At 41.2% G+C, this 13,340-nt stretch overlaps 1 protein-coding gene across 3 annotated transcripts in view; it reads left to right on the forward strand.

The window, feature by feature from the left end:
* DNAI3 (dynein axonemal intermediate chain 3) overlaps nucleotides 1-13,340 on the forward strand; it is a 130,137-nt gene that overhangs the window by 66,537 nt on the left and 50,260 nt on the right. For all 3 annotated transcript variants that reach the window (XM_020988731.2, XM_020988727.2, XM_020988732.1), the window contains 5 exons: nucleotides 526-672; nucleotides 1,332-1,531; nucleotides 4,464-4,580; nucleotides 8,112-8,302; nucleotides 10,712-10,836. In XM_020988731.2, the coding sequence (XP_020844390.1) occupies nucleotides 526-672; nucleotides 1,332-1,531; nucleotides 4,464-4,580; nucleotides 8,112-8,302; nucleotides 10,712-10,836 (780 nt within the window). The remainder of the gene's footprint in view (nucleotides 1-525; nucleotides 673-1,331; nucleotides 1,532-4,463; nucleotides 4,581-8,111; nucleotides 8,303-10,711; nucleotides 10,837-13,340) is intronic.

The raw sequence follows: 13,340 nt of genomic DNA on the forward strand, positions 1-13,340 counted from the left end.
GGGGCTCATGGCTTTTAGATTTGAATGGATGCTGATCCACAGTGTATCCCAAACCTGAGGTAGCTTTTTTAGGATGCACATAGGCAAGTGAGGATATCCTGAGTCCTGCAGCTGAATGAGAAGGCTTTAAGGATCTGGGGTATTATCAGTGTGAGTGGATCCTTCACCAATGAAAATTACAACTTACTTAAAGAAAGTACGACTTTTAATCTAGCAAGACTTACTAGATAAATGGTCTCTGAGAATTTCTGTGAGGACCAAGGGGATGATAAGCCTTTCCAAATTTAACTAACAGACACATATCTTATCCTAGAGCCTGTACTCATAGCCTTGTTAGCTTGGGTAGGACCAGGCAGATCTGGCACTACTTTGGCCTGTCCTTCAAAAGCCCAGCCTCCAATGAGGTATTAGAGGAAGACTTTAGGGGGGAGTCGTGTGCAGATAAGAGAGAGCATTTATGTAATCTGCCAAAAGTTCATTTATAATTGATGAAAATGCAACAATTGAATTTTTTTTTAACCCTAGCCTCCAGAAGAGCAGGTGGATACTGAAGAGGTCAAAGAAAGTGTTGAAGAAGTTTATGTTTATAAACCACCTATTCCTAAACCTTGGGTTTCTCTGGGAAGTGAGAAAGAAATTGAAGAAGAATCTGTGCATGAATCTACAGTCAGGGTCAGAATGAATACTTTTCAATTCAATATGACATTTTGAAGTACCTACTATGTTCCAGGCAAAGGCAAAAACCCTCCAGCACTTACTGCTTTTATTCTTAAATCATCACCCTATGGTGGGTGGGGAAGCTGTGGCCTTCTACATCCTTCAGTGTGGTCTTTCGACTGAATCCAAATTTTACAGAATTTGTTCTTGTCTTTGCTCAGAAGATCTAACTTGCCTGTAGTGGCTATAAGCTTTGGCTAATAAAAATAATAATAATAATAATAATGGTCATACCTTGATTTTTCTATCACCTACAAATGCACCACTTCCATATTTATTTATGCACTCTGAAATCCCTTGAACGACACATTCACTATCGATATACAGATACAGAAATTGTTCTGTAAAATTTGGATTCAGTCAAAAGACCACACTTAAAGATCTAGAAGGCCACATGTGGCCTCAAGGCTGCAGGTTCCCCACCCCTGACCTTGACTAATCAGCCATGGTTTCTCCCCACTTTGTAGGGCTAACTCCTGTGCGTTCTTGGGGCCCCCGATTCCCTTTTATAGAAGAGACAGAAAATATTCTTTCAATACCAGTGAAGACATTTCCCTCCCACCCCTGCCAAAAAAAACCTAAACCACTAATTTACTTTTTTGCATTCATTGCAGGCCAAGTATAAGATTTCTCGTGAACGAAGACAATTTGGTGCACCCATTAAATTCGGTGACTATAATGCTTCAAGTGTGAAAGACAGCTACATTGAATGTACAGCATATGCAGATAAAAACTTTACAGTCAAGCAGCTTGAGAAAGACATTGCTATCCAAGTGATACCGATATTAATGGATACATACACTCAGACCCAATGGTGAGCATGAAGCAGATTTAACTTGGTTTCAGCGGCCATGAAGAAAACTTTCTAATTCTCAGGGTTATCAAACTAAATAATGAAAATAGAAATAAATATGAAATTATGAAACGTAGATTTATAAACTAATTCAATTTCATTTTAAAAGTCTCTATTGAGCGCCTTTTGTCTGGTCACTGAGAAGCAGTGTAGTCCAGTGGACAGAGCCACCTCAGAGTCAGAGAGCTCTGCAGTCAGGCTCTGAATAGGAAACGTATTGACTCTGTGACCCTGTGGGCAAGTCACTTCATTTCTCAGGGAGCCACTGAGGGACATTCCCTCTGCAAATAGCAGAGCAAGGCTTACCTGCATGTATAGAGGGAGATTTCTTGCTAAGAGTTTTCTAGCTCTGATTAAAAAATGTATATTTTCTAAAAAACTGGTCAGCACTAGGCCAGGAGACAGGGAGGAAGAGGAGGCCACACAAAAGACGTATGAGCCATAGTCTCTGCTTTCAATGAGTTTATAATCTCATTTTAGAAATAAGATATTCGGGCAGCTAGGTGGCACAGTGGACAGACCTCTTAGCTTTGGAGTCAGGAGGAGCTGAGTTCAAATTCGAAACTCAGACATATAACACCAGCTGTGTGACCCTGGGCAAGTCATTTAACCCTGATTGCCTCACCAAACAACTAAAGAAATAAGATATTTATATATACACACAGTTACATAATAACTGGCAGCTAAGGTGGCACCATGGACAGAGCAATGAGCCTGGAGTCAGGAAGATCTGAATTCAAACCCAGAACCAGACACCTACTAGCTGTGTGACCCTGGGCAAATCATTTAACCTCATCCTTGAAACAGGAATAATGATAGCACCCACCTCATAGGGTTTCTATGAGGATGAAATGAGATACATTTTGGGCTGATGAGATAATGTATCTCATTGGAAACTTATAATAGTCCTGTGAAATAGGTACTGTTATTATCCCTGTTTTACAATTGAGGAAACTGAGGCAGACAGAGGTGAAGTATTTTGCCTGGGATCACACATCTAGTGATTGTCTGAGGCTGGATTTGAACTCACATCTTCCTGACTCCACGCCCAGAGCTCTATCCACTGTGCCACCTAGTACATCTGAGCAATTAGGAGAGTCTTTTAGAGGAGCTGGGTGGTCCTCAGACCCCAGGCTATGACAAGAAGGAAAGGGGAGTGGGCAAGAGACACTTATTCTTTTATACAACTGATGAAACGCCCTCATGAACACTATTTCAACAAAGTTAAGTAGAATTTAATCTAATTCCCAACACTAAGTATACTTGATTCACAGGGGCTGTTAAGACAATATGTATTTTAAAGCATCGCTTTTTCCTCTTTAATGTAACATAGTGTTGCATATTAGATAGAGGGTCAGGCCAACCTTGGGTTTAGAAAGAACTGTATTCGAATCTCCTTCTCTCCTCCTCCCCACCTCCCCCCCGCCCAAAAAAAAAACCCACAAGAGATTAACTGAGAAATAAAAACATAATGTTGTAGGGCTGAAGTTATTTCAACTGAAAGATTTGAAGCACGAGATGGCACAGAAGGCAATGGAGAGGGCACAGTGGGCACGAGGAGGCTGCAGCCCATTTCAAAGAAAGACACAGAATTGGTGTAATGGATGTTATCCAAACTGCATGATCCAATCGCATACGTAGATACCGGGGGCCACTGGGAAGCCCCTCAGCTGCTCCATGTGCCAGGCATCGCTCTCCAACTCTAACTTACAGAGGAGCTGCCGATCTGATTGGCATCAGTAAAAGGAATTTCCTCTCCACATTCTTGACTAGAAAAAAGAGAGAGTGGGAGAGATTTTGGTCACAATGGTATAATACCTACATGTGGAATTTAATTAATTCAGTGAAAGGAATCAAATTATCTGTTTACTACTGTGACAAAAAAAAATCAAATGATTAACAATATTTTTTTTCTTTTTAACCAGCTACAATCTTAAAGACCAGTCCTCATTTTGATAAATACACACACACACGTATATATCCATATGAATACATCTACATATCTAAATTAGATAGATAGATAGATAGATATCTTTTCTATCAAGAGAAAGATTTATCAATTTATTTAAAGGAATATTTTATTTAATAATTTTCTGATATTTGAGCTTGAAAAGTATAAGAATTCCTATCTAAAAGTTATGACTATAGAAAAATGTGGTATATGTAGCACTGCAGCCACATTATTATTAGTACTAATAATAACTGAGATATAGCTCTTTAAGGTTTGCAAATAAATACCGATTGATAGGGTTGGTCAAGAAAGATAACCATTTAATGGTAGGCAGACACGTGGCACAGTGAATGGAACACTAGAACTCGGAGTCAGGAAGAACTGAGTTCACATTCCTTTATACAACTGATACTTACTAGCTGAGTGATCCTGGGCAAATCACTTAACTGCTGCCTGCCTCAAATTTTTTTTTTTTTGGTGAGGCAATCAGCATTCAGTGACTTGCCCAGGGTCACACAGTAAGTGTCAATGTCTGAGGCTGGATCTGAACTCAGGTCCTCCCAACACAAGGCCAGAGCTCTATCCACTGCAACACCTAGCTGCCCCAATGCCTCCATTTCTTTATCTGACAAAGGTAGTGGTGTCATGGTAGCACCTACCTCCCAAGCTTGTTGTGAGGATCAAAGAAGATAATACACATAAAGTACTTTGCAAACCTTAAAGCACTATATATAAATGCTGCCAGTATATTAGAATAACTTTACCTTTTTGTCTACAATAAGGGGGAAGATATAATAGTACACTTTTTTTACTGTTGATTGAAAAGCTTTGAAGAGATGTTCATTTTACTTGTCATATAAAACTATAATTTTGCTTTAATGTCATGTTGATCATTTGGATACATAAAGAATATCTGTATTCAACTTTATTTTTGTAAACCAGGAAATTTCCCAGAAATGCTACTACGCAATATATGCCTAGAGAATTCTCAAAAGAGGAAAGAGAAACACTTCTACAGTCAAAGGATCTGAAAGATTTCCTTAACTCTGTATCCTTGAGGTAAAAGCTTTATATATCATTTAAAGCAAAAAACTGTGTTTTGACTTTGTGCTATTGTATATCTAGTCCAAATAGAAAGTATACAGGTAATTTCACTTCTCCATGAGCAAGTTACCTGTTTTGTTTGTTACTCTTTGTTATTTTGTCATTCATCACTGCCTTTTTGCCTTAGCAGGGCTGGGGTTGGGACCCAGTGGGTTTCCCACTGGGCAGATGAAGGCATCACAAACAGAGAATTGGGAGAGGCCCACCACTGGAAGGGATCTGGGGGGGAATGGCCTGGAGTGCTTGGTTTGTCACTGGGGGGTTGTGGGCTGCTCAACAGAAGGGCCTGAGCCATGACATAGACTCAAACGCCGGATCAGTCCCAGAGTGCTAGCAAAGTTCAAGATGCCGGCAAAGAGGCCCGGTCTAGGGTCAAGCAGAAATTCCACGTATCAGAAGACGGCGCGATATAAATATGAGCTATCATACCGGCAGTGCTTATAAGTCATATAATCAAACAGATCATCATGAAGAGAATTGCAGCTTATGCACTGACAAATTTTTTAGGGAATGAAGAGGTAGAAAAGTCCTATGAAGAATTAGACAAGACCTCTCTGACAAAGTCAAATATACATTGATACCTGGTGCCTTCAATTCTAAGGTGGTTTTTAGGGAAGATACTGAAAAAAAAATGTATGGTTCAGGATGAAGAAATGGAAGAGGCTAATGGATCGTAAATTATGAGTTCTTTTGCCAGGAAGTCAGGAATACTTGGAAAAGAAAAGGAAGGAAGGAAGGAAGGGAGGGAGGAGGGAGGGAGGGAGGGAGGGAGGAAGGAAGGAAGGAAGGAAGGAAGGAAGGAAGGAAGGAAGGAAGGAAGGAAGAAGGAAGGAAGGAAGGAAGGAAGAAGGAGGGAGGGAGGGAGGAGGGAGGGAGGAAGGAAGGGGAAGGAAGGAAGGAAGGAAGGAAGGAGGGAGGGAGGGAGGGAGGGAGGGAGGGAGGGAGGGAGGAAGGAAGGAGAAAAAGAATGGAAAAAATCATGAGCAGCATTATTACCAAAAAGAAAAAAAAAAGATCCACGGATTTATCAGTAACTCCCATTCCATATGCCTTCCTCTCTTCTCTATAAAATCTTTATGAGAATTATCTGCACATTTATGCATGAAATGATACAAGTACCCTAGATGGAATTATTAAAAGGAAATGGGCAGGCTTCTGTAAATGATTTTTTAAGAAAGTGGACAGCATCTTACCAATTATACAACTGCCTGAAAGGTGTAGAGAATACAAAATCCCACTGTTCATTGGGTTTTTTTTTAAAAGCTTTTGCCTCAGTAGAACAAAATAGCCTTTAAAAGTACAGCTGTGACAAGTTCTCTTCTCTACCTAAGATTTCTTGGTAGATACAGTTGCAGAGATAATTAGGTTCAACCAGCCCTTGACTGTCCACATCAAACAAAGGCAGATGTTTTTGCCACACAACCTGAAGAGGGATTCCTTAAAAGTGACAGGATGTTCTCAATGGCCCTGTTTGCAGATGACATAGTGATGAGTGCAAGCCCCAGAAGACCACAGGGATTCCTCAAAGAGATCTGTGGTCACTAACCACAGATGGGCTTAACAACCCACATAGAGAAAAAAAACCACAAGCTGATGAAGAATGTCTATTATCCACCTTGTGACATGCCACTGAGTCTAGCACTTGTACCTATAATCTCAGATAACCACTGTGCATTGACAATGAACTGGAAAAGGAGGAAGGGACTGGGCTGGATTACATCTGGAGATTTATGCTATGCTTGCAGTGCTCCCAAGGGGCTGCCTCACGGGAACATGCATCTTTTTAAAATCTTCTGGTATTGCTATGTGGCAGCTAATTACAGGACTCCACAAATGTCAAAGCCTCAGAATTTCAGATGACCCAAAGGGCAATGAAGAGACTTTGTGGACAGCACGACATCTTGCCAACCAAGATTTGTATGCAAGAAGCCACGTAAAAAAACCCAAAATGTATGATTGCAAGAGAACACGGCCCATCATGTAGCAACTGCAAGGGATGAATGGGCTGAGTGATTCTTAGTCCCTACAGAATGCTCAAATACCTGAAGCAAGGCCCCCTAGCAAGTTGGAAAAGTGCATCTAGAGTTTATGGAAAGGCACGAACACGGGCACGGACGGGTTGTGATTTGTACTGTTAGAGGGGAGACTCACACTGATGAGATGACAGAACCATTTTGCAGTAACCGAGGGGAAAAATATGCTGTATTTTATCTTGTTATCTCAGAACTCACAAAATTGTGTACTTCCTCTTGTGTATTTAGCCTACAATCATTTTGCCCTGGCAACTAGTGAGTGATGAATCTTTGATCCTATGATCCTTGTCAGTTAATTATGTCTATGGGCTAGTTGATCTGTGAGACAGACCATAGCCAGAGGATCATCACTCAGCCAATGGCAGGCTAAATACACAAGGGAAATAAACAGCTCCGTGAGTGCTGATTTAACAAACCTAGACAGAGAAAGTGATGATAAATACCACAACACTTTGTTACCAGAGAGGGTTTTTGTTTTTTAATTGGAGAGTTGGTATTTGGGAGGGAGGGGGGAAAGAAAGAAGGAAAGAAAGGAAGGAAGGAAGAAAGGAAAGGAAGGAAGGAAGGAAGGAAGGAAGGAAGGAAGGAAGGAAGGAAGGAAGGAAGGAAGGAAGGAAGGAAGGAAGGAAGGAAGGAAGGAAGAAGGAAGGAGGAAGGAAGGAAGGAAGGAGAGGGAGAGAGAGAGAGAGAGAGAGAGAGAGAGAGAGAGAGAGAGAGAGAGAGAGAGAGAGAAAGGAAGGAAGGAAGGAAGGAAGGAAGGAAGGAAGGAAGGAAGGAAGGAAGGAAGGAAGGAAGGAAGGAAAGAGAGAGAGAGACAGAGAGAGAGAAAGAAAAGAGGGAGGGAGGAAAGGAAGGAAGGAAGAGAAGGTCATCATAGTCTTTTCTTCTTTTTAATATACAGAAGAAAACAGAAGGAGGTGGAGAAGTAAACATGGACCAGCAAGACAGCTTTGAAATGATATTAAATTTGTTATATTCTTTTTTAAAAGGCAAAGCTGTATTTGATAGATTCCTGGCTTTATGTACATATGCGTACAGATATTCTAGTGTTTAATGATGTTTGTAAAGTACAGAAAAAGACAATTTGAAAACACAAATATCATAGCCACAGGGACAGAGTCCAGGAATCCAAAAGTGCAATGAGCAGGGAAGTGCCTTCCCCAAGATCCATCTGGCTTCCTTGCTGTTATACCAACCTGCACAACCCGACATTAGTTCAAATGCAGTTAATGGTACATCTGTGAAGGCTGCTTTTCATTGAAGTCCCCTGTTTTCTGGTCCATTTTTTTAAGTGAATGGGCTTGCTGCAGGTGATCAGATAGAGAATAAGCAATAATCAGCATTTTTATATAGATTAAGGAGGCGTGGCTGTTGGAATGTTATTAATGGTATCATTAAATGCTATAATCTGAAATCTTAAAAATAAAACCCCAAACTTTTCTTCTACCTATAGCGTTGAAGCAGCCCTACAACAAAATGAAATCATGAATGTATTTATTGATGACTGGAAGGTGCTTGCTGAGGAAGAAGCCACTTTTGGTGACAAGACAGATTCCCACCTTAAAGAATATCAGTCCTTCACAGACCTTCACAATATAAAGGACAAAACCATTACTTGCATTTGTTGGCATCCCACGATTTATGGTAATAACTGATATGATGCTAACTGCCCTTTTTTTTTTAGCCACTGAAATGTATTATTTAATTGCTTTAAAAGTCTAAATGTTAAATAGTTTAATCTTGAAGGTTAGGAAACAATACTTAATGAACTTGGACAACCTACCCGAATCAAGAAGGAATAAAGAACTTGGAAACCTTTCTTCTAATTTAAGAATGATGACGTACATATTTTGTCACTACTATATCAAATGCCCTCTTATCTGATCTGAGGGTCAGAAAACAGGTTTACATGAATCCATAAAGGGCCGTACACTATGAGTTTATATAGCATAGAATATAGCCTTCTCCTCTGCTCCACATCATCACCTACATGGTCACCTCCACTGGACATCTATTTCTATGAATGAAAAGTTCACCCAAGGCTGCTTAGCATTTATTGGATTTGGGGCCCTGAAGAGAGAGGAGGGCCAATGATGCTTACAATCAAGTAGCATTCCTAGCCTGTGTAACAGTCTCTGTGCCTTTCAAAGAAGAGTCTGGGGGCAGCTAGGTGGCGCAGTGGATAGAGCACTGGCCCTGAATTCAGGAGGACCTGAGTTCAAATAAAGCCTCAGACACATAACACTTACTAGCTGTGTGACCCTGGGCAAGTCACTTAACCCCACTGCCTAGCCAAAAAGAAAAAAAAAACAAAACAAAGAAGAGTCTGAGTCTTAAATTGCAAATACCAAAGCTGGTCTAGGTTTAATTAGACATAGCTTGTTTATTTCCCAGAGCTTATAGAAAATCTCTCCTAATGGTTATAGACTTCACCCTGACTACAGTTATAACCACTAGGGTGAGAAAATGTAGCCCTCTAAGATATGTCCCTTTTTTCCCAATTTATTTATTTATTTTTAATTTTCAACATTCACTTCCACAAGATTTTGAGCTCCAAATTTTCTCCCCATCCCTCCCCACCCCTCACCCCATGACAGCCTGCATTCTGATCCCCCCTTTACCCAATCTGTGCGATATAAATTTTTAAGCAACATAAAGAAATGTGTGATTCACTGATAATTCAAGAGTTCTCCCAAACCTACACGGTGGCGTGTAGGTTTAATAGAACTAACAACCACCTGTGGGCACCCTCTACCTACTTCAAAAGTACGAAACGGGAAAAAAAAAGTATGCTATTATAAATGTTATTTTAAAGCAACCTATCGCAAACCTTTGCATCACAAATCTGTCAAGGATGTCTTTGTATTTATGACTGTATTCATAAACATTCACTTCAGCATTTATAGGAAGGTTGGTGGGAAGGCCTTGGTCACACCTCTCTCTTGCCAGCTCATACCACCTTTGGGCTCTGTAACAATCGTTCAGCCGAACAGTTTGTGCATACAAGTGGGAAAAAGGCTTCAAAGGCAGTTCTGTGTTAAGAAAAGTGACTTGGCTATCATAGACAGGCCAGGGGAATGTTGATGGGACTCGTCCACTTGAAAATGTCAGTGGTTGCCAGCGCTTCCCAGAGATCATATCTGCCTCTTGAAAAAACAGTTATCTTTTGGGCCAGCTAGGTGGTGCAGTGGATAGAGCGCTGGCCTTGAAGTCAGGAGGACCTGAGTTCAAATCCAGCCTCAGCCCAAATACTTGACACTTACTAGCTGTGTGACCCTGGGCAAGGCACTACTGCAAGGGCCATGCAAGATGGATTCAGGACCCTGGAGGCAGCTAACCCTTTTTCCTTGGGGTGAGGAAGTAGCCCTCAGCAATTTTGAATTCCAGAAGGAAGTAGCACTTTCAGTTAACCCTCAAATGTCTGACAGACCATTCAAATCATCTCGGCCAAGGGTGGGGAACCTGTGGACTCCAGGACCCAGGTTCTCCACCCCTGATCTAGGCAGCATGACCTTATTTCTTTCTTTTCTTTCTTTTTTTGGTAAGGCAATCAGGGTTAAGTGACTTGCCCAAGGTCACACAGCTAGTAAGTGTAAAGTGTCTGAGGCTGGATTTGAACTCAGGTCCTCCTGACTCCAAGACCAGAGCTCAATTCACTGTACCACCAAGCTGCCCCTAGCATAGCCTCATTTCTATTGATCATGTCTGTGTTAGAAGGCCCTCAAGGGTTCCTGCAATATATTTTCATTCAAATTGCTATCAAAACATGAGTAGAGGGGCAGCTAGGTGGTCCAGTGGAGGGAGCACCGGCCCTGATGTTAGGAAGACCTGAGTTCAAATCCAATCTCAGACACATAACACTCACTAGCTGTGTGACTCTGGACAGGTCCCTTAACCCTAATACACACACACACACACACACACACACACACAAAATGAGTAGAGAAAACCATTCACAGAAAAGTAAAGATTGACCACCACTCTTGCTATAAAGCTACTAACTACAGATTTGTATTTCTTGTTTTTTTGTCTTTTTCCCCCCTCCTAAATCAGGGCTCATAGCAGTGTCTATAGCAGAACGACTCAGTTATGAAGAAAGAGTTCAGTTTTCGGGCAAATTACTTTTGCAACCATCCCTGATTCTTTTTTGGAGTTTCTCTGATCCTATACATCCTCAGGTATTTAAAAACAAATATAAAGAGAGTCTTTATTTTAGATATTGTTATACAGAAATACGGTCATTTTCCATAACAAAGCACTTAATTGTTTTGGTCAATTATCCACTAAGGTCTCATTTAAAATCTCATTTCCACTAATTGCAAATTTGTGATACTTTTAAACTTAGCCTAAATTTATTTTTGCCCTACCTAGGAAGGAAACAAACGAATACACAAGCAAGATTATGAGAATGTTTAACTGTGTTTAAGAATTTTAGCATAATAATAATTATGTGCAAAAAGATGCTAATTTCATGTGAGTTTTTAATCTATTCATTCAAGAAGGCCCAATAAGCCCCTCTACTTGGAAATAAGTAGATTTAGTTATGGAATGTAATTAAAATGAATAAACTCAGAATTTATTTCAAATCTGCTATATTTTAGATTTTTCATTTCATTCAGACTAACTTTCTCTTCCATTCATCTGGATCAGTAAGGATTTGCTGTAATTACTTTATGATAACCAGAAATCAAAATTAACAGAGTCCTAGCTGCTGCTGAATTCAGTGGTTGACCAGAAGGTGGCAGCAGAAAATAGGTTTAAAAAAATACTAACCCTCCCCACTCCACCCCGCCCCCGCCCCCTTCTTTGGTGGGAGGAGCGAAGCTTAGACAGGCAACTCCAGGACAGGAAATCTAGGAATTCCAGTCTGCAATGGTGGCCTTTCACCTACGGCTATTTTAAGAGAAAGTTTTAGCCATGGTCAGCCACTAATGTTCTAGACTCATCAATGTCCCCCTGCACAGTATGACTGAAAGGCTGATGCCAGAATTGCCATGTCCTGGAAGTGAGCTGACACAGCCATGGTGGTCCTTAGGGACCCTGGGCTCCGTCCCTTATGTCTGACTCCTCCTGTGCAGCTTGAAAGGATGCAAAGAGAGAGAGAGAGACTGAGAGAGATAGAAATAAACACAGAGACAGAAAGACAGAATTACAGAGAAACAGAGAGACAGAGATAAACACAGAGACAGAGAAACAGACAGAATCACAGAGAAACAGAGAGACAGAGACAAAGAGAGGCAGAGACAGAGACAGAGAGAAAGAGAGAAATGCAGAGACCAAGAAACAGAGTCACAGAGAAACAGAGACAGGGAGAGAGACAGAAACAGAGACAAAGAGACACAGAGAGAGATAGACATAGAGACAGACATAGAGAGACAGAGACAGATTGACACAGAGACAGAGACACAGAGAGAGAGTCACAGGAGACAGAGAGAGAGAGAGAGAGAGAAACAGAGACAGAGAAACAGAGACAAAGAGACAGGGAGTCAGAAACACAGCGACAGAGAAGCAGAGACAAAGAGACAGAGAAAAAGACAGAGACACACATAGAGACAGACAGGCAGAGACAGAGAGACAGAGACAGACAGACACAGAGAGACAGAGAGAGGGAGACAGACACAGAGAGAGACAGAAAGAGAGAGGGAGGGAGGGAGAGGGAGGGAGAGAGAGAGAGAGAGAGAGAGAGAGAGAGAGAGGGAGGGAGAGAGAGAGAGAGGAGGGAAGGGAAGAATGGTTACAGAAATACCATTTTTATTTTTCTGGTCTGTCTCTGAGATAGTTTCAGTGTCTTGGGAAACTGACCAATGATGAGAAGAATACCCTCCCTTAGCTGCTTGCTCGAAATTTACCACCAAGGTCTTCCCCTTTTGCATGGCATGCTCTCTGCAGAATTCTTGGCCTCTAAATTCTTGGTTCTTAAACTTTTTTCTTCCACAAACCTCCTTTCTCCTATACCACATTTTCTTCCCCTTTAACAAAGTAAAACCAAATCCCATCTCCCCAAAAAAGTCCCATAATTCCATGCTTATGGAAAGATAAGGAAACATTTTCCATTGTTTTGAAGTGACTAAGAGAGGGCAGATAATTTCTTAAGGTGATCATACTAATTCTCTCTTCTCTTGCTGTTATTCTAATCAAAACTATGAGATCATTTCATATACAGTTTAATTCTAAGACTGGGGCAGAAGTTGTGGAGGATCACCAGAATAAAATGGTTAGCAGCCTACCTCATCCTAATTTCCATTTCAGCCCTGATCTCTGTGATCCCAGAGCATCTCCTGTGGTCTGCTGATTCCTAGGCGAGCCAACAGCAGTCAGTCAAGCATTTTTTCAGTTGCTGCTGTGCCAGGCACTGAGCTAAGCCCTGTCCTCAAGGTGCTCCCAACCTAACACATGAAAACAACTATGTACAAATAAGATATATGCAGGATAAATTGGAGACTGAATCAAGACAGTAGAATTTAGGCACTAGCATTAAGGTGGATTGGAAAAGGCTTTTAGTAGAAGGTGGGATTTTAGCGGAGACTTAAAAGAATGGGACTTGGAAAGGGGAGGCCTGGAGGCAAAGACAAGGAGGTAGAGCATTCCAGACTTAGGGGACAGCCAATGAAAATGTCTGGATCATCAAGGACGTAGTGGGAGTGGGGCAGGGAGTAAGGTGTAAACAAGATTGTAAAGGTCG

The sequence above is a fragment of the Phascolarctos cinereus genome, unplaced genomic scaffold (assembly GCF_003287225.1).
Source record: "Phascolarctos cinereus isolate Bilbo 61053 unplaced genomic scaffold, phaCin_HiC Scaffold_5;HRSCAF=322, whole genome shotgun sequence".
In the NCBI taxonomy this organism is placed as follows: domain Eukaryota; kingdom Metazoa; phylum Chordata; class Mammalia; order Diprotodontia; family Phascolarctidae; genus Phascolarctos; species Phascolarctos cinereus.